At 37.0% G+C, this 21,872-nt stretch overlaps 2 protein-coding genes across 4 annotated transcripts in view; one reads left to right on the top strand and one right to left on the bottom strand.

The window, feature by feature from the left end:
- SLC25A21 (solute carrier family 25 member 21) overlaps window positions 1–7,453 on the top strand; it is a 523,908-nt gene extending 516,455 nt beyond the window's left edge. Inside the window, exons 9-11 of one of the 2 annotated variants that reach the window (XM_017858964.1) lie at window positions 1,556–1,737; window positions 2,609–2,661; window positions 5,760–7,453. In XM_017858964.1, the coding sequence (XP_017714453.1) occupies window positions 1,556–1,737; window positions 2,609–2,661; window positions 5,760–5,821 (297 nt within the window). In that variant the 3' untranslated portion in view covers window positions 5,822–7,453. The remainder of the gene's footprint in view (window positions 1–1,555; window positions 1,738–2,608; window positions 2,662–5,759) is intronic. The other variant, XM_017858970.1, reaches the window with a different exon arrangement.
- Window positions 7,454–8,669: 1,216 nt separating this feature from the next.
- Window positions 8,670–21,872, bottom strand: part of PAX9 (paired box 9) — a 20,245-nt gene continuing 7,042 nt past the window's right edge. Inside the window, exons 4-5 of one of the 2 annotated variants that reach the window (XM_017858956.1) lie at window positions 19,885–20,024; window positions 8,670–10,289 (exon numbers count right to left, since the gene is read on the bottom strand). In XM_017858956.1, the coding sequence (XP_017714445.1) occupies window positions 10,035–10,289; window positions 19,885–20,024 (395 nt within the window). In that variant the 3' untranslated portion in view covers window positions 8,670–10,034. Of the gene's footprint in view, window positions 10,290–19,884; window positions 20,028–21,872 lie in introns of both variants that reach the window. The other variant, XM_017858947.1, reaches the window with a different exon arrangement.

Genomic DNA, 21,872 nt, shown 5'->3' with positions numbered 1-21,872 from the left:
CATCCGAGGTCAGACAACCAGAGCTGGTCTAGAATTCACTGTCCTCCTGAGCTCCAGTTCTGCTTCTGTGCCATAATGGAGAGGAGTAACATAAAGGCATTTTCTCTCCTTGTAAAAGAGGAAAATGGGGGGAGAGGGAATTATTTAAACACACCTCACTCATACTGCAATCACTGCATTGTTTTTCCTGTTGAAACACCCTGTTGGTTTTCAAATCCCTTTAAACCTCCCTGGCACCTGTATGGCCCAGATCCAGGAATTATTACCAAACCCTTGCTTTTTATATTTAGCCACATAGGAGTTTCTGTGATGGTAACTGGCTCTTGGTTCAGCTGAAAATTTCAGAGCCCTCAGAAGTTTTCTTCTTTCATAGAGGCTGGAAGCATGTAATGCTCAGAACTGAATTTTCTTGTTTAACTTAAGCATGGTATGCTTCCCCTCTGGATAAAATAGTGTTGTGGCACAGCGCTATATTATTCCTCTGTGATGATCCCTCTAAAATATCAATCAAAAAAGAGGGCAGGGAAAAGATAGGGTGGGGGGTCAGAGTCAGCAGCTTATAGTATGTGATATGACCTCTCTTCAGAGAACAGAGGACTGAAAACATAGAACTGAGGTTGGCAACATAATGAGAACTTCCCAGCAAATTCATTATAACAAATCATAATGTGAGCTCAGAGGGCACAAAAATAGGCCAAAGGAAAGTGACTCCCACATAAGACCTAATTAAGTACTTTGATGTCAGAAAGCAGTGCGGGGTGGGGGGTGGAAAATCAAATCAGACGGACGTGAAGGGCCTCAATTCTAACAGAAAGAAGAAATATTTCTCTTTTACTCACTCTCGCTCTCTCTTTCTCAGTTTCTTCCTTTGCCGTGGAGGAAGAACAAGATTCCGAAACAATGGATTGTAAATTCTTCAGCCAATTAGTCCAGTGACTTACTACTGTTTATAATGCACAGAATATCACAGGCTGTTTTGCAGCTGCCCCAAGTTGGTTTGTTAATAACAGGAAGCTAGCACTTCTCAGTACAGTGGATCAGCTACACGTGAAAATAAATGCAAAAAACCTGGCAGGGAATAGCAGCAGACCGAGAGTAGCCTTGATTTAATTTAACATTTGGGGGTCCACACACAAATGAGCATTTTAGTAGGCTTTATGGTGGAAGTTGCTGTCATTTGTAAAATATTCTGGCCAATTAGCTAATAGTGTGCTTGGATTTCTCCTGTTTTGATACAGTAATACTAAGTACATTGTGAAGCCCAATTATACAAATCATCCCCATATGCCATACCAGTCTTTCTTTATGAACTGTGTTTATAAATCCTGTGTGAGGAAATGTGTACTTCAGCAATTTAGACCATGTGTAAAAACATAGCCAATGGGATTGTCAAGAAAACAAGTTCCAGCCTAGGAAATCCTAATGTGTTCCGCTGGAATAACAGGAGGGTGCCGGGAGTGCAATGCTCTGCTTAAATACATATTGCTTTATAGTGTTTAACCGACTTAGGGGCTTCCGCTCCCCTTTCTGTTATATTATTCTTCTTTTCTTTTAGGATCCAACCTTGGAGTTTTTGAGAAAATTTGGGATTGGTCTTCTCTCGGGGACAATAGCCTCAGTCATTAACATCCCTTTTGATGTTGCCAAAAGTAGGATCCAAGGGCCTCAACCAGTTCCTGGAGAGATCAAGTACAGAACCTGTTTTAAAACAATGGCAACAGTCTATCAGGAAGAAGGGTAACATAACACATTCTTATTTTAATAAATGTATAAGGCTTACGTATTGTTAAAACTGAATTGTCCTTCCATTTAGATGAGAACCAGTAAGCCCTCCTAAGTGGAGCTTGTGTCTAAGAAACTCTGCATATAGGTATGACAAACTTTCCAAGACAACAAAATAATAAGATGTTGTAAACATGTGCTTACACCATCAAGTGACAATATGCTGCGTGTTTGCCGTAGAATGCCAAGATGAACTTTTTACTTGACAGTTTGCATAATATAGTATTGTATGTTATATGTCCTATTAACATAAAGGCAGGAGAATAATTGTCTTCTGACTCTAAATCCCATCAAAATGCCACCTAATTATATTCTCCTGGGAGAATTATAGAGTTCTGTAAAGATAATTTTAAAAATTTAAAGTATGTGCATTTTTCTGATTTTTTAAAATCTTACTTTCTGTTTCGTCGCCCCTCTTTTCCTCAAGTAAACAAGTAATATTTTATTATTTTGATACAAACTGCATCATATTTCCTAATGTAAAGACTGAGTTTGTGGTCTTTTAAATTCAATTACAAAAGTCATTCTGTCCATATACACAGCTGTCTTGAAAGTAAGACCTGTCTTGAAAGCAAAAAACATCTCGCTGATGAAAGTCATGTTTCTGATTGGGCAGGACCAGCAGAGTTGGGTAATAAAGAATTGATTAACTCTTTCCCCACATCCAGTTTGCTGCAGAGAATACTAAGATACTGTCTGCTTTGAGATGTGTATAATTCCAAATAATTTATTTTTTTAAATGCTGGACCCCCCGTCTCAATAAAGCTAAGGTACAACTCCATTTATTTTCAGAATAAGAATGTTTCTCTTTCCCTTCCTATTACAGGATTTTAGCTTTGTACAAAGGCCTGCTTCCCAAGATTATGAGACTTGGACCAGGTAATGATATTTTATTTAATCCTTCCTTTTTTCTTGTTCTATTGTCTCTTTTTTTGTTATTTGTGTCCATCAGCAACAAAATAAAGGTTTACCACTTTGTAAAAGACAAAAACCTTGGAATATAAAGTTGTCTATGAGTATTTGAGATACTGAAGACATCCATTAGAAATGTTCTACCTTTGTTTATTAAGTACTATTTGTGACCTTGCTGGAGGCTGACAGAAGCCAAAACCCAGCTTAAGTCAATAGGAAGAAGCCACAGGCAGTAGGAGTTTGAGTAAGAGCTGAGGTGTGTGCAGTGGCTTCTGGCTAAAGGGGAGGCTTTTCACTGAGCCTTTTTTGATTGGACCAGCCCAATCAAACGTTTCCTCGTGCCCCTAATTCATTCTTGCTCCTGCCTCAACTTCATTTCAAAAAGAGAAAAGGAGGACAGCTTGCCTCCATGAACAGCAAAAGCCACTCATCTTCACAGTCACCTCTGGGGAGTGGTGACACCTTAACTAGCCGCTTCTCCTGGCCTTTGTCAGCATGATGCTGGAGGCTTCTGGCTCAGGGCCTCTCTTCAGAACGCCAACCCACAAAAAAACCGGCTGCCATTCCCACAGGGAGAATCGGCTGCCTCTGTGTAAATAGATAAGAAAATAACTGCTGCAGAATCAACTGCCAGGGCAAATAGTATTGGATTATAAGCAACCTTGCGAATAAGTGTAAAGGTATACTCTAGACCACACATATTTTTTTATCAGGTTATACTCACCTACTTATACATACTGGTAATATTTCCTAGAACCTTCTCCTACTCCTCCACTCTCCCCTTTGCAGTTCCTCCCTTTTAATACTACTGTCCTCCTACCCTACTACACAAACACACATGCACATTCACCTTTAGATCTCAGCCCAATGAACCAACATTTCTATTAATCTAAGATAGAGAACAGTCTGTAAATTGAAGATAGTGAACAGCTCACACTTTCACATATTTAGGAAACACTTCCACAATTCCCAACCCATCTATCCCAATCTTTATAGGCCTTTACACATGGATTTTGCTTCATATTTGGATTCAGATCTACCTTCCGTTAGTCATTGGCCCATGTGTAAAAGCTAACCCAGTAATAGAATGTGGGCAATTTTGTGCATCTCTGCCAGTATGTGGTGTTTTTCCTTCACCACAGAGTAAAAACCTGCTGGTAGACCTAATATGAGAGAAAATTACAGCACCAACCCTAAACCAACTTTCTCAGAAAGGGATGGGCCTAAAAAGGGTGGTGACAAGGGAGAGGTTAGCTAAAATTGTAATTGACTGGAACCTTCATCCAAAACTCTTAAATAATCTGACCCCAAGTTTTGTTACAGGATTGCAAATGTTTGGTTGGCTTTTTAAATGTTTTGCATGAGGGGTCCTGAGTTGCTGTGGTGTTATACCCAAAGAATAGCGTTCTTGTGAACTGACTGTCCAGGCTAAGCCAAACTGAATATCTGGAAACCACGCACAGACCTGCCCTCCACTTCATTCCAAATGTGTGCATCACAGCGACTTCAAACCAAAGAAACCTAGAAAGAAAGGTACCACTGAGTTAAGGTTAAGACTTTTGAATGAAGGGTGAAATTTTCTTTAAAGAATGAGAGAGAGACATAAAAAAAATAAAAGAAAAGAAAAGAAAACAAAACAAAAAAAAAGAAATGTGAGCCTGGAATTTTTGTTGTTTGTTCTGGAGAAACATCCAGCATTTTTACAATAGCCTTAGCAGCTCAGCGTGGCTAACAATCAGATACCTTCCATGAAATAATCTTGAAGTCTGTGATTTAAACTTCAGCTATTACTAGGCCAAAAACTAACCCAACTCTGCATATTCTTGTCTTAATGGTTAATAAGAATAAATGCAGCAATTACCTACATATTAATAACCCTCTGTAGTGCAGCTCTTTTTGTTTGTCAGAGTTCCAAGAGGTCTAGAGCAGCTGAGAGAGGACTAATAGAGTATCTTCATGGGTTAAAAATGAAAATTACAGGCAGATAATTATCTTTGGTATATAGTTACACAAACATGTGCAGCCTGTAGATTTAAAAAAAAAAAAAAAAGTGTATGGCAGTATGTTCAAAATAACTAAGACCCAAATCAAGTTCTATTTCTTTCCATCAGAAGTCAATCTTCTATTCATGCAGCCAAGTCTTCTCTAAGTTGTGTTCAGGGTATTTGTCCAAATTTTGGTTTTGTAATGTTTTTCACACAGTTAGACATAAAAGGATAAAAAGCGATTATCCTGAAGGGCACAGGACACATGCTATTTACTGCATCAAATAGAACATAAAATGATCCACGTACAAATTCTTCTCCCAGTGGCTAGGTATCCAGCAGCCTCAGTGCCTGCTTTTCTGTATCATATTCCTGTTGACATACTACAGAGCATGTCTCTTCACAACCAGTTATGTAGCTGTTTTCTTCCAAGACAAATGGTGGTCTCATGTCATCCAATCCCTACTACCAAATTTTCAAGTTCAAATCCATATACACCCGAAGCAGATAAAAGAAATGAAAATTAGCTTTCAACCTGCTTTTGTTAGGTTTTGCAATACAGATTTTTTAAATATTCAGAATCTAATTTTCACATTGCAATGCAGTTTGAAAGCTATGACAGAAAACTAGACTCATCCATCAAGCACCATCTTAGAGATTTCCTTCATGAACGCAATTAAGACTGCTAATTATGGACTGGAAAAGATAAATCCTTAGCCTACACATGAAGAATCTGAAGGTTTCTCTTTGCAGGAAAGCAACATACCCTTACATGACTAAATATGTCTATATTTATTTACTTTTAAAATTAAAATTGCCTGAAAAGAATCTGATGAGAAATGATGAAAGCTGCAAAAACTCATGGGGGAAAAATGTATTTGGAGACTCAAGATGGTATTGATTTTATCCTGAGAATTTTCCACAGTAGTTTGTATCTTTGTATTGAAGCTCCAGAACTGTTGATTCCGAACAGCCTCTGCCCGACAGGCTGTGTGAGACATCATGGATTCAGAAACCCAGTGGGAAAGCCAGTGCTATTCCAGAGGATTTGCAATAAAAAACAGCTCTTTTCTTTTCTAGGTGGTGCAGTGATGCTGCTGGTTTATGAATACACCTATTCATGGCTTCAGGAGAACTGGTGATTGCCTAGGAAGTGTTTTTCCCCCTTGAGATAATGGATATTTGCTATGCAGCACCATGAAGAAGAGAGACTATCGACCAGCCAGGTGTATAATTATGAAAGAAAACTGTTCAAGAACAAAATCTATTTTAATACTTTAAAAATATCTATAGACAACTTGAGATGATAGTTTTGGCTGTATAAATAAAACTGTGAGAAGAAAAAATAATATGGAACAATGAGGTATTTAAAGTGAATATAGGAAAATAGCATAGAAATCATATATTTTGTAAAAGAAATATAAACTTTGTCTCCTATGTTCCTCTTCATTGCTTCACAATGAAAATTCACTGTATTGATCAGTATTTTTTCCTAAGAGGTCTAGAAATGCTTAAACTATTGAAAATAACTCAAATCATTCAAAGACTGGGTTAAAAAAAAGTTAAGCCAAAATTTAAAGTTTTTATAATGAATTAAATTATTCCATAAATAATATTTAAAGAGCACAAGAAAATGCTTTAAAGTGCACTAAAATTACCTTTTAAGAATGTTTAATTTTATGAATACTACGTTAAAATGTAAATCTGTTGGTTTTCTGTAGTATCTATGCACATATCAGCTCTATTTTCCTACATCTACTTTATATCTCACATTGCTGTAAGATAATAAACAGGTGTTTTAAAACATTGTTTAGAACAGAATGTTAAAACACTGTTGTTTAAGCATGTATTTTTAAATCATGATATCCCAAATCTCTTCTAACAAGTAGAAAACATGCAATAAAATGTACTTTGCTTCTCATAGTTCTCTTTGAAGACAAGTTTTGATGATGAGATATTTTCACGTTAAATCACAAATTGGAAGCACCTTTGGACCCATTAGTCAGCCATCAATATTTACATCCAAATACCTTTGTTCAACATGCCTACCTGTGCCATTTTTAGGAAGAATGTATAGAATAGAACTGCATTTTCAGGTTATTAGTTTTAAACGACAACTTCAGATGGGAAGTCGGCTGTCTGCAGTATTAAAATATGTATGATGAAGGAGAAATGTTCCAAAAAAGAAATACACTTATCATTTCTAAGGATTACTATACTAACATGTACCACCAAAAATATCTTCTTGGTCTTGATGTAACCAAACTTGATTTTATATCTGCATCCAGAAATGATGCTGATTCAGTAAAGTCAACAAGAATACCTGAAAGTCCACATGGCACCTGTCCTAAGTTACTACCGTGGGCTATTTCTACTACTAAAGCATTTTGAAAATAAAAAGTAAAAGATAACATGGTAATTATTACTTTTTATTAATTTAGAGCATTTGAAGTATAAAAATAAAAGGCTTTTGACATACTGTATATACATACATAGCCTTCTGTTGTACATCCTTTCCAACGTGTTTTTTAAAATTTATATTTCAGTCCAATAGTCAATAAAAGGGTCATTAAAAACAAAACAAAATTGTTAAAAAAGAGAAATAAGAATGTGTCTCTGTTGCACAACTGCATTCTATCCTTGCAGGTAATACTCTTGCATTCTATGAGAGCACTGCCTGCATAGAGGCCATGAAATTGAACCTTTAACCTCTCCATGTGGATGAGATAGAAAAGGATTTCTGAAGAGTGCATTTGCCAGTTTCAAAGCAACACTTTTATCATCTATGAGATAGAGGAACATATGTCCAACATTAACCAATAATAATAAGGTGTTTAAAAGAGTGGGTAGACCCTGTGTCAATCGCAGTTCGTGTGATGTTTTCCATTCTATTTTCTTCTTGTATTTTAAAAGTGGCTTTAAATCATAATTTTCTTTGAATAGCAAATTGTATCTGTTGTCTTTTAAAATTACTCCATGTGAATTCACTGTTAAGACCTAGAGGGAGAAAAGGAAACTTCGATACCATTAATATTAGATTTTTTAAAATACAAGAACCAGAAAAAAATTATAAATAGCACAATAACAAGAGATTTCTTAATTTAGATAAAGAACATAACATTATTTGCATTTCCATGCAAGCAATTAATAATTTTTAAAGCCCTCTAACAGCCACCTAAAACATTTGATAGTTCTGTACCTTACATCAGTTTTTCAGATGACAGGAAAGTCCCTGCATGGTATGGTTTTAAAGTCTCCACCAAATTATTGGATTGATCTTTGTTCCATTCAGTTTATAGTCTATTTTCTCACCAGACTGGGAACTCCAGATGTCAATGGGAGTTTTACAAGATCAAAGGAAGACTATGGCCCTGAGAGTTCATCTGCTCCTTCTGCTTTTTCTTCTCCTGAAGTTATAATCCTCTATTTGTAGCACTGAATTTCGGTTGCTTTAGAAATAAATGCAGTTCAAAGCTCTCTATAAGATATCTGCTGTTTGAAAAAAGCAGTCACTCTAACATAACTTGTTATGTTAATCTGCTTACTGTTTACATCCTAGTGATTGAAAACCTAACTAATCTAGCCATCTGAGTTTTAAATGAAGCCATGAAACTGATGTGGTGGAACTGCATTGCCATGTAGACTGTGCACAGCACAGAAGGGAAGAAATTAAAATCACCTAGGGAATCCATCTTCAACATCCATATCCAGTGAGGTGCTCTTTTAGTTATTGCACAGAATTAGTACCAAAAAACCCTCAATATATTAATTTTCCAACAGTTGAATTGTACCAATGTCCTAAAACATATTTTAAGCCCATTTTGCCAACCAGGAAGAACTTCCTAAACAGAAGGGATTACAAACTGTAGAATTTTGCCCCAGAAAATCAATCGTTTTAAAATACAACACATACTACTCACATGCTCTCACACACATATACTCCACAGCTGTTATTAACATTAAAGTGAAAAATAAATTGGTCTAGAAAGGTTTATGAGTTAAACTGTGTTCTGTAATTTCAGAAATGAATAAAGGGAATTTGTTAAAATTAAATAACATTGTATTTCTAGTACCACCACCAGTTTACCTACATGTGATACATGCTTCTGTACAACAATGTAAACTTCACAGCAAGCCATTGTTACATTCATTAGAGCATAATTTTCCATTTTCTTTAAATTACAACATAATTTTGGGCTGAGATTGCTGAACACACAGGTAAGCCAACAATAACAGTACAATTTAGTTTCACAGTGGTTTTCTTAACACAAAGTTCATTTTAAGCATCTTTGCAAAACATTTCACATTAAACTTAAGTTTCTAAGTGACTTCCTTTAGAGCCTTCTTGTTCAGATATCTTCCACCCTCTTGTCTGTATATGCTTGGCGTGTGTGTTGTTTAATTAGGTACAAAATGGGAGACTGGCTTGTTTTATCTGTTTTTCCTGTCCTCTGCTGTAGAAAGAAAGTGTCCTTCATGAGATGTTGAAGCCTTCACTGCATACACAAAATTTGGGGGCAAGTCCAGGTCCAGGAGCCCGAGCAGCCCACCACCAAACAGAGACAAAGACGTTGCCAGAAAGTCACCTTTGCAAAAAAGAAAGAAAAAAAATAGAGAAGGGGGTGGGGCTGGAGGGAGGAGAATATCTTACGGAATGAAGACACAAATGCACCATCCAGAGTCCATATTTACAAACTAATAGAAAATATAAACATTATTGTATTTGGAACCAAGTCAAAACACCAGGGAGAGCTAGATTCAGATATTGCTTGGGTTCTACATATATTTTTCAACAAAATAGGTCATGTCTTAAAGATAAACAAAGGATCACTCAAACAACTCAATTATTGATTTGTTTCCTAATGATGAATTAAAGCTTACTTGGTTACCATATTTGATTAGAGGGTGTAGCATAATTTTTTTTCTATAAGTACTTTCCTTTATTGATTTTGCAAAATCTCAACAATTGCACATTTCAAAAGTTTAAGTTGATTTAGAATAAATATACACATGTGGTTTTACCAAAGACTAGTTTGTAAAGTTCCTTAAACCCTTTGAGGGGTGTAGGTTTCTTTGCTATATTAAGACAGTATGTGGGCAACACAAATGTCTCATTCAATGCTTATTGTTGCTCTTGTTTTTAAATCCTAAAGTCATGTCAGTTTTTCTGCAAGAGAAAAGTTATGGCAAGAAATATGTAAGTGTCATCAGCACAAAGGATGTGAGTCCGTACAGCCAGCTTTCAAGGCAGGAGAGTTGGAGGGCAGGAGGGGTGGAATGTGAGACCTGCGAACTGGGGGAGGAGGTGCTGATACGGGGAGACCGGGGTGAAGCTGCTGGAGACGGAATTTCCCATCAGAGTGCGGAAGCCGTGACAGAATGACTACCTTCTCTGGCTGCCTGCATTCCCTTGAACGCCAGCGATGCGGGAATGTCACAGTTGTGGGGAGACAATGGGGTGCTGCCAGCATGTTGCCACCCATGTCCAGCAACATAACCAGAAGGAGCAGCGCTGTAGGTCATGTAAGGCGACACTTGAGCCGGGGTAGGGTAAGCAGCCATGCCGGATGCTGACACAAAACTGCCCACAGCTGGGAGACCATTTGGTGCCTGAGAGGAGTAGAAAAGAAGTGAAAAATAATCACATTATAGGAGTGAACATTTCACAGGTTCTTAGAAAGAAGCAGAACTTAAGTCTGAGTAAGTCAACAATGCTCTAACTCTACTCTCCGACAGTTTGAAAAAAGAATTTGAGCTTTATTATATTCTAAAGACATTCACAGTCTTGCCACTTAAACAAACATAATGGCAAGATATTATTCTTTCCACAAACATTTACAGAAAGCTGCAACCAGAAAATTCATAGTATTTGCTTGTGCTATTTGGAAGTACAGGAAAGAGGTGCAGGGTGAAGAAAGAATCAATGGCAATTAAATACTCTTAGAATCTGTTGGGCTGTCCTCATTGCCTTTGTCAACCTTCCTGGGACTTGGGTTTTGTTTGGCTCTTTTGTTGAGGCACTTGTGACAGGCCTGGTTGGTATAGCTTTTATTTTCAGTAAAGAAGGGCGCAGACTGCAGGTTGTCATGTTAGAAACTCACAACGAACACAACCTTCGTTAAAGAAAATATATACCATATTTTAAGAGATCATATTGAAAATTCCCGTTGGACAAAGGACATACAAAAATCAGGCACTTTGTCTTGTAAGGATTTTAAATGAATATTGCAGGTACCTTTTCCAGGACTGTTTTATCAGAAAGGAAACTGTCTTTCCTCATATAAAAGAACTGCATATACCTGGTTTTGAAATTGGAAATTTTGCTTGCAAAGTTTTTGGGCCCTGTGATGTGAGTTTTTAAAAGTCACGTGGATAAATCTCTTGAAGTGAATTTAGAAGTTAAAATCTTTGTTTGCAAACACAATGCAGCACTCCTGGCAGGCGAGCCTGCCTAGAAACCAGTGCTCTCTTGGCAGCCAATGAAATATTGTTGGTATCGTTACTATTAACAACACTAAAAACACCCTGATTTTTAATCCTGATTCTGGCATGAACACTGGGCATCCTTCTTCAAGTAGTCTAATTTTTTCCCCTCAATTTTTATACTATTTAGAAATAAAGAGTAGATCCTGTGTCCTGATAGTGACATGAATGAATTACCATTTCTACATATTTCCTAGTGAAAATATAATGTAAATACTATAATTTTATTAGGAAAATTGATTTAATCCTTAGAATTAAATTAATCAGGTGTATGTTAGCTAAATACGTCTTCTCGTTCAATTGCAACATATGAATTACCTTCTAATTTAATTTATTTGGGCTATTGTTTTCACTTCTACATCTATGAGAATGCAGTGGTGGGGTCTCAGAAACTGTTTTCTCAGTGCAGAGTAGATGAATATGTACATGGAATAGAATATATACATGGGTATGACTTAACATTACTCATGCATTTCTGACAAAATAAGAAAAATATTAGAGGGGTTAGCCTTGTGTCTATGTTCTGTAAGAACAAACACCTCATGTTGTGTTTTTCGATGTTGGTTCTTTGAAAATAGGGAATGAGAAAGGAAGCTAAAGTTTCTTAAGTGTGTCCTATGTCCCAGGCACCAAGAAATATCCAACGTATTTTACTGAATAATGAGGATTAATTAATTATATAGTTCATTACAAATGATTGAGTTTATCATAATTACAAGATAGCGTGTCACAAACACAAGACAATGTTCAACTGAAATTAAAGTATATTTGAAAGGTCCCAGAGAATGATGATGCTGCATTTTTTTAATCAAGAAACTACTTCACATAACTGTTGAATACAAATGAAATCATCCTCTTTTTATACAAGGATATAGATTAAGAGGTTTAGCCATGTACCCTCAACCAATTGGCAAGTCAGTGGCCATGTGTTAAAAGAATTTATCACCCCTGCCCAATGCAGGGTCCTCTGTAGCATATCATACTGTTTTTCCTGGACACTTAAAAGATAGATGCACTTTAATTTAAAACTAGAGCGTCTTTTGAGATAACATCTGGTAACAAATTCTTTTCTCTCCTAGAACATGATTCTCATTGTTAGATCCTCATCTCTTAGCTTCTAAAAAAAAAAAAATAGTTTCTTCCACTTTTTGAGAATTGCTGATTATATCTCAAAGGAGACACACTTTAAGGCTCCTGCGAGATGGGTATCAAGATAGAGAACTATCAAATTACAGGGGGAAAAAATTTAGTTCTGCATAGAGATTATAGTTTTATCATTTTATTTAGAATTGTCCCAATAATCTATGATAAATGAGTTTGGAAAGAAATAAATCCAATTCAGTTATGGAAAGGTGTTCGCATCTGTATGTGGTGTTAACTAATATTTTCATTTCCAGCATTAACTAATATTTTATACTACTGATGCCAGTGTGAACTAAGAATAATGAAAAAAGAATGCTAACATTAAAAATTAATTCTAAAATAATAAAAATCTTTGGCCAACATAATACAGGGACATAAGGTTAAACAATTTAATATTATACATGACAGAAGCAATGCTCTAGTTAGCAGAACATAACTGTTGGTGAGTTCTATTTTTCATCACAGCTGAATTTTTCCTACCCATTCTTTTTTCTTTGTATTTTATCTGTCATTCAAAATTACAGTTCTCTCTGAAATCCTTGATTAGTCATCTTCCCTTTTCTTACACCTTTGCCCTTGGAATTATTGCTCGTTGACGTGCCCCATTTACTTGGACTCTTGAGTTGTTTCGTTGCAATGTCTGCGGTTCCCTTACATGGACCCACTTCTTTTTGCCCAGAGATGTTCCCCCTGAAAGATGGCCCTCAGAGACATGCTGCATTGAACTTTTATCTTAGATAATGCTCCTGGAATTTAGGGGGAGGCAGGACATTGGATTTAGGACTGTATTACCTTTTAGTACCTTATTTATTCCATGATTACATTCATTTATCAAGTGTTAAAAAATGAGCAAATTTTTTCATATTTGTCCAATTTCTCATACTTAATTCACAAACTTGCTTTATGTCATTATTCCTATTATTAAATATTTCAAAGTTCTCTTAAATCCACAATATTTATTTAGTATCATTTTAGTAATGCAATCCCCTTTGTACTGCAGAAAGACAAGGTAGGAAGAGAAGCTCGGAGAGGGTTGATTTCATCTCATAGAAAAAGGTGGCCCAGTACAGTGGCTCACGCCTGTAATCCCAGCACTTTTGGAGTCTGAGGCAGGTGGATTGCCTGAGGTCAGGAGTTCAAGACCAGCCTAGCCAACATAGTGAAACCCCGTCTTTACTAAAAACACAAAAATTAGCCGGGCATGGTGGCAGGTGCCTGTAATCCCAGCAACTTGGGAATCTGAGGCAGGAGAATCGCTTGAACCTGGGAGTTGGAAGTTGCAGTGAGACGAGATCGCGTTATTACACTCCAGCCTGGGCAACAAGAGCGAGACTTCATCTCCAAAAGAATAAAAATAAATTAAAAATTTAAAAAAAAAAGGCAAGGAGAGGCTAAAGTGTTTGCTTTAAAAAAAAAAAAAAAAAAAAGACATCTTTAAACTTAAACAGTATAAAAATAGCCCTGAGTTTTCCCTCAGGTTAAATTATGACCTAGCTTGGGGTCTGGAGAGTTTTGTCTTAATTTTACTTTTACTTTCGAAGTTCAGATTTGTAAATTTAGAAAAAAAAAAAGAGCACGTAAATGTGCTTTAAATTTTACCTGCCTCCTGCCACCTTCATTATTTATTCATTTTAGTGACTCAATAAACACATCAATTTTCTCACTATTAATTTTGACACATAAAATTAGTAAAAGAGATCAATCTCTACTGGGTCAAGTAATTGTTATTTATGAAGCAATCACTGAAAGAGTAAAATTTTCCACCGCAAAGGAAAACAACTACAGGTAGCATTGATGTTTGTTTATTCTTTCCAGTAAAAGAGTACATGACTTAAACGTCCCAAATCTGTTTAATGTTTTCAGTGAAGGGCATGTAATTAATCTGAAAAGCTAGTTAGGCTGAGTAGAGACTACCAAATGTACACTATAAATATAGTGGGAGCAAACATGCTAAATTACTCTATTTAATTGGATTGTAAATATGATTTATAAATCAACCAACATATGGAATCCCCAGGGAAGAGTAAACAAATTTTCCAAATGAAACCCCAGCAATGGGCATGTAATGGAAATCTCATTTTTGAAAATGACTTTACCTAAAGATTCCATAAATAAGACTTCAATCCATCAACTCCTTTCTCATGTGGATCTTCCATGAAAGGCATGAGAATTCCCCTGAAAGAACTGTGCAAGGGTACTCTCTATAGCAAACTATCTTCCACCTAAATTTGAGGAGATTTACTAATACAAAGCAAAATAGACTAAGTTGCATACTCTAGAAAAAGTAAGTTACTTGCTTTGTTTTAATACTTTTAGGAAAAGACCAACTTCATCACACTGACATTAAAGGAAGAAGTCTAGAAAAAAATATATAAGATGCAATGTAGTTCTAGTTAAGGTTATCACAAGAAGAATGAAAGTACATGTTTTAATTTCATTTGTTCTGTATGTTCAAAATACAGATTTACCAGTTTTTAGTGAATATGTCGAAGAACTGTATTGACAGAGGGCTAGATTGTAAACTGTTTGAGGACAGGGACTTGCCTTAATCATCTTGTATCCCCACAAAATAGTATGCATCATAAGCATTCCACAACCATATGTATACTTAAGTTAGTATAGGTTTGTGGAAAGCAAAAGATGTGACAGTCTTGCTTAAAAAACAAAGCAAAACGTAGGCACCATTTATCACAGAACAAGCATTACACTTTAAGCAAGCAAAATGAATAAAGCTATTGAAAAAAAAAAAGTAAACAGAAGTTCTAACCTAGCCATTTATTATTTGATTTATGGTTATTCCATTTACCCTCCCTCCTCCAAGAAAATGAAAATACATTAGTATCAAAACACTTGTGACCACCATAAAACTGGTATGGCAAATGTCTGGCAATTAGAGGTTATAGACCATTATTCAAATTCTGAGAATTGTCTATTCAACATTTTTTATCGTGAAGATAAATGCAAATAACAGTGCCAGGTCCTCTACCCATAATCTGCTTTCACTTATCAGTTCAACCTGGTCCTCCTCTTATGATAAAATGAATTTACCTTGGCTTTATAATAAAGTAGACTTAGCCACAAATAGAGATATGCTTCACCTAGAATTTCAACCTCAATATCATAAGCAAGAAAAAGTTTTGGATCTGAAAATAAACAAGATTTTCTCTTTTTTGGTGAACTCATTTTCTGACTGTCATTCTTCCCTTTTAATTCATTATGCAATGACCTAGTAAAACATACCTGACAAAATGAAATAATGGTTATAAATATGGTTTCAACATTCATCCAACAAGATCTTAATTACGCTTACTTATCATATTGTAGATCTAAATGTTTTTAAGAAATGGAAAGCTGCTATTTAAAAGCTTTTCTAAATTTTATAATTTTCCAAAATATTATTAAAATTGACATAGCCTTGAACAATTTTCAATTACCTTTCCCTGCTATTTTATACAACACATTTTACTGATATATAATCATTAATTTTATTTTGAAATACTACTGGTTAAAATATAACCAGGTCAAATAATGTTTTTCATAACAGATAGCATTATGAATTTCAAAGACATTCTGCTGGCATTTGCCTAAGATTTCATTGTTTATAAATTATAAATTATTTATAAAATTAACTTTAATATGAAGAAAATTTAGTGCATTATCATTTATATCTTTCTGAGAACAGTACATCTGCTAGGACAGCCAGTTTTTAAAATAATACACTAGAAAATCCCATTTAAGTTTCTAGAAGACTATCTTCATTTCAAATGCATGTACAAGTAAATGCTTCATAAGAATTTCAGATTATACCTGTGAATTCAACTATTTTCACAACTTAATTCTGAACTTTTAAAAAGTTCAAGTATTTATAGACTATTCTCTATTTCTGACATCCCAGTTTGTAGCTAGTGTTATATTAAACTTACCAAGTTAACATCTGCAACCCCAAAATGAAGATACTCAAAGCTTATAAATCTGTCTCTCCAATTACTTTAGAGTATCAGATATTCAATGTATTTTTCCTGAGAAGGTATGCCCATTTGTAGAAAAATTTTCAAGAACTATACAATTATTTATATATAGCTTGAATAAAATTGAAGCATTAATTCACTAACGACTTCCTAAAAGAGCAAATGTATTCCAGCCCCTATGATTCTCTATATGAGGTTTTTTGACCATTCCAATTGTATTCTATTGGAGTTTTATGCTTTCAACAGAAAAGAACCAGCCATAAGGAACCAGAGAACATTGTTGCCATTCAGAAGTGAATAGGATTAAGTACTTCTAGCCCCCATATTAACTGTGGGTTTAAAAAAGCCAAAATAAATATTCTATCCTCAGAGACAATAATGACTTCTGAATGGCACTGCAAAATATTAATTACAATGTAATATTAATATGTAAGACAAGTTGGAATATTCTAAACTGAATTTTCAAAGACAAAAGATATGTATATGCATAGCTGAAATGTGCATACAGTTTTAATTAGTAGGAATCAGGGCATCTGTCTCTACAGTTTAAGCTGAAAATAGAAACTCTAGGTTATGGTAATCAATAGTATCTATACTCAGTTGTGTAGTTTAGCCCCTTGGTAATTCTACAGGTGTCCTCAGGAAAAATATGCTTTAATGATTCTGAATTCTCAATTTCCTTCTTTATAGAATAAAATTAAACTAGTATCACATAATATTGAACTACTTAATAACAATCACAAATGCTCTGAAAGTGGGCAAATTTTTAAAGATTTTTTTGGCCAAAGACATTCAAGTTTATGTCCATAATATAAACAGAGGGAAAAATATGTGTTACCTGAGTTTACATTTTGGTTGAAATATGCTGATTCCATTTTGAAAAATAACTTTTAAAAATAAATCTGCCCTTTGAACATTGGTAAGAGAAATGCACATATATGGGCAACAGTTTACCTTTGTATGTTTATAAACAAGTATTACTGTGTAATTTAACCTTACATGAAATCAATGTCTAAAGTTCAAAACTGCTCAAAAAAACGACATGGCTGAAGTTTATGTGCCTACTTAGCACATCTTCAGCATTAAGCACTATTTTGATAATTATCATAGAGTAGCCACTGATTTATATTATTCTTAGAAACTTTTCAGGTTTTGAAATTTTACATCATTTGAATTATCTAACTATTAAATACATTGCAATGCAGAAGATTAGCATATTGCAATTGAGAACTTTGCAAAAGTAAGTTTGATAATTTTATTCTGGAAAAAATAGTTGATTAAGTATTTAGAGCAATATTTATTTGGTTACTTATTTCTTTAAATATATTATTTTATAAATGTGATAATTTAGTGGCTTAAAATTTAGTATATAAAAGGTAATCTATTTTAATAATCAGAATATCAATTACTTGAAACTTCAAATTTTTTATTTTAAATAATTTGTCAGTTTAGTTTTGAAGTGTATTATAAACTAAGCATTTAATTTATAAGTTTCAATGCTAGATCTATAATTCAAGGAAGTGAAAATAAAAATAACTGGCCGGTGAGGTGGCTCACGCCTATAATCCCAGCACTTTGGGAGGCCGAGGTGGGTGGATCACAAGGTCAGGAGATCAAGACCAGCCAGGCCAACATGGTGAAACCCCATCTTTACTAAAAATACAAAAATTAGGTGGGTGTGGCAGCGCGTGTCTGTAATCCCACCTACTCGGGAGGCTGAGGCAGGAGAATCGCTTGAACCCGGGAGGCAGAGGTTGCAGTGAGCCGAGATCACACCACTGCACTCCAGCCTGGGGACAGAGCTAGACTCCGTCTCAAAATAAATAAAAAAAATAATAACTATAAAGGTTTTTTTGGATTATGACCGCTTGATATATAAACTGGGTTCATCAATGACATGTGGGAAGTAGAAACTTTTTCAACTCTATACTTCACAACGTTAATCCAATAAATGATGACCTAATAAAAAGCAATAAGCGCCTATTAAATGCTTGCTTCTATGGTAGGCGCTTTATATACACTCTTTCTATTGTTTGTAACAAAATCCCTTGAAGTTTTGACTATGGTCTCTCAGAACAAAGCATACTCTGATAAATATTACTTGCTTTTACACGTCTCTCTTTAACTGCCACTTAGAACCACAGGTAATACTTAATAAATGCTTACTATGTGCCATATGGTTGCATTATCTCATTGAATACTCAAAACACCTCTGGGTTGGGAGTATCATTTCCCTGTTTTAAAGATGAAGAAATAGAGACTCTAAAAACTTAAATATTTTCCTAAGGAGTCGTACAGCCAGAGATCAGAGCTCCTAACCATTGTACTATTCTGCCTTTTCTTTGCAAATTACGAATTAAGGGTGGGTGCTTTAGTAAAAGAAAATGACAAATTTCCTTATCATTTCTCACTGACATTCTTTACAGTAGAAACAGACTAAGGAAAAGGGCTCGCTTTCCTTGCTGCTATTTTCTGTGTTATTTGCTATTGGAGAGCCACCAATGTGTATTCTGATTCTATTTCAACAAAATAAGAGAGGGAAGAGGAAGTGGAAATGGGATTTATTACAGAAAATAACGACCAGGATTTTTTTCCAATTGAATAAGAGGAACAAGTTCCACTTAATTTTAAAAGCTGATTTTGACAGATAAGAAAACATTAAAAATTTTAAGTCTTCAAAATAATAAAAGGAAAACTGAATAGCTTGAGGCTTTGGAATTGAGTTTGGGATTAAGAAATTTGCAAACCTACTGAGGTCTGCTGGGGAAACCTTACATTGCCTTAAGGTTCGGTTTTTGAGAGTTTTGAACTCTTGACTCCAGGACGGTGATGAATTTAGACTTAAATCTGGGGCTTTTGTTGTGGTGGTTGCTTAGCTTTTCTCGGGGGGGAAAAACACGAGTGTTTTAAATTTTCCTTTGGAGACGTGAGGGAGGGACAGAGGGAAAGAAAAATTAAACGGTCCACAGCCAGTCCGTATAATTTGAGGTTTTCTCACTAACTTCCTTGGGAGATTACAATGTGACCTTTAGTCGAGAAAATGGTAGCTTTGTTACGTTTATCTGAGTGCCCCTCTTCACAGGACTGGCCAAGCGGATTTGTCCGAGAGCCACGGGAGGGAGAGTCCGAGCGTGAGGACCCCGCAGCCGCTGCGCACCGCGGGGCCGAGACCCGGTGCGCGCGTTTCGCCGCCCTGAAGGTGCGGGTCTGAGGCCCCAGGGCTGCTCCGCCCTGCCCTTCGGAAGCGCCTTCTTTGGTTAACTCTACCCGCAATGAGAACCGCTGAAAGAGCTTCGGGAGCCGCCTCCCCAAGCCCCCAGAGGCCGAGAGGCCTGGAGGCGCTTCCCAGAGCCGCGCCCCGGGGAGCCACCGCCCCAGACCCCCCGCGCCCTGGCGAGCTCTCCCGACCCCTGGCGGGAGTCAAGGCCCCAGCTCCACCTTCCAAGGCCCGGGCCCCTGCTTCGCCCCAGTCCACGAAGGATCTGGCTGGCAGCAGCAAAGGGGCGCCACCCTGGGCTTCTTTCGCGGGAAGCTCAGAAAGGGACCTGAGTCTTCATCGCCTAAATCCCTGCCGCCAAGCGACCCACCTGACCGGACTCTCGCCTCCTCACCTGACCGTACTTGGCTTCCTGCTCCAGGACTCCCTTTTCCAACCCGTTCACCGCGTGCGGGGCGGTGGCAGGGAAGTTGTTGCGGCCCAGGCTGCTCCACTCCTCCACCTTGGGGCTGTGGTAGGGGGAGCTGTCGCTCACTGCTGGAGAGGAGAGAAGGTGTCAGGCCGGAGGCCCAGCCCGCGAGCCCCACTCTAGAGATGGGACCCAAACCCGCGACGGAGAGCTGGAGGGCTAAGACCTTGGGTCGGCCCCCTGCCCTTGGCCTCCCGAGGGCGCTGGGCCCAGCCGCGACCTCCTGTGCTTCCAGTCCAGGCCTGGTGAAGTTTTACTCGCCCGAGAGTAGGCCTTTCCAAATTCTCTGACCCACGCCTGGGGGAAAATATTTCTTCAGCCAGTATTTTATTTCCCTCCGCCCCTCCGCTCTCCCAGGGCAAAGGAATGGAAGAAACCTGAATAGGGGAAGGAACCCTTAAGGCTGCACGCGCCGTTTTCCACCTCCTCATTCTTAACCCAAGGCCGACTGGGGGTTGACAACGATTTGGGAGTGGGGCTGGCTGAAAAGAAAGAGAGGAGCGTCTGACCTATGGGTGCCTGCAGTGGTGCTCACTGTGCTGTGGGGGATCTGGTACTTATGTCAATAGAGAACAAAAATACCTGCAAAGTCCTTTGCAAACAAATAACTAAATTATTCCCACGATACAGTGCAAAATATACGTGCACAGATTTCTGCTTTGTGCGTGCACAGGGCTCCCCTTGATACTCTACCTCTACACATTACATATGTGATATGTGCATATGACTTAAAAAATAAGTCTTGCAATTGCCACTATACTTGCCATGGGTGTTAGTGGCAGGGTTTTCCTGAAAAAAGTTTCAAATATATATATACAAGAAAGAGAAAATGAAATAGGTTAAGAAAATGAAAGTAAAATTAAGTGTTAAGGTGTAATGCCATCAGTTATTCTTTCTGTTCTTGGAGATGCAAAGAAAATTGTATGGTGCAAAGTAATTACTATAATACCTAGGGTTGTGCATATTGAATTATTGGCATTTTTCGGTGTCCAGGTGTAGTTTCAAAGAGATATGTGAAGGCTACAAACAGTGTATGTCTGTCTTTGGGTCCTATGGGTGGAGGAGTGAAGTTTGGCAAAGCCATTGTAACTTGATTTTAAACACTTCCATCTAACACAGTGCTTTAAGAGAGTGATCATTTTTGCAGAAATGATCATTTTTATAATCACAAATTTGTCACAAACTGGGTTGTTTAAAGCTGGCATCCAAAACCACAACAATATCTAAAAGGAAAAGTTGCTCCTTTCCATTGTCCAATGCTTTCCCAACTGACATGTGCTCTGATGGTAATATCCCTAGGCAAGAAAAGTTTTATTTTCAACTCTGTCAGTCTTTTTTTTTTTCCACTATGTCTCCTCCTCTACCACCCCCAAGAATTAGATTGAGTCCCATTTGCACCAGGAAACTGTGTTTTGGTCCAGAACTGCCTGTCTGTCTTTGCCTTCACAGACAAAAGGCAGTCGGTGGGCACAAGCCTGAAGTTATCTTAAGAAATTGAGATCCCCCTGTGAGCCCCCATTTCTGCTGATCTCACACTTTCCCATGAACAGGGGCTTCCTTTAAATGTCAGTGAGGTCAGTTTATCCTATAAATCAAGGGGAAACTCTCTCCAACTACGGCTCCAAGTAGCTCCAAATAAGACAAAACTGGGGTCTTGTAAACTTGCAGTCAGAAAACAAGAAGATGAGAAATCAGAGCCCTGCTTTAGTTACTTAAAAAGATAATTGTGCCAATGTGGTGGCAACCAAGAAAGGCAGGAAGTAATTAAATAAACTATTTCCCCCTTTCCTATTTAATTTTTCCTCCACACTTTTAAAACTTTAGGCTGAGAAATTAAGAAAGTGTACTATCTTCGCATTATTAAAATTCTGCATCTAGGTCATTTAGACTTTCTTTTCTCCCTACCAAGAAAA

This window comes from Rhinopithecus bieti, unplaced genomic scaffold, assembly GCF_001698545.2.
Source record: "Rhinopithecus bieti isolate Rb0 unplaced genomic scaffold, ASM169854v2 scaffold_2435, whole genome shotgun sequence".
Classification (NCBI taxonomy): domain Eukaryota; kingdom Metazoa; phylum Chordata; class Mammalia; order Primates; family Cercopithecidae; genus Rhinopithecus; species Rhinopithecus bieti.
This window is presented reverse-complemented; position numbering and strand designations above follow the sequence as displayed.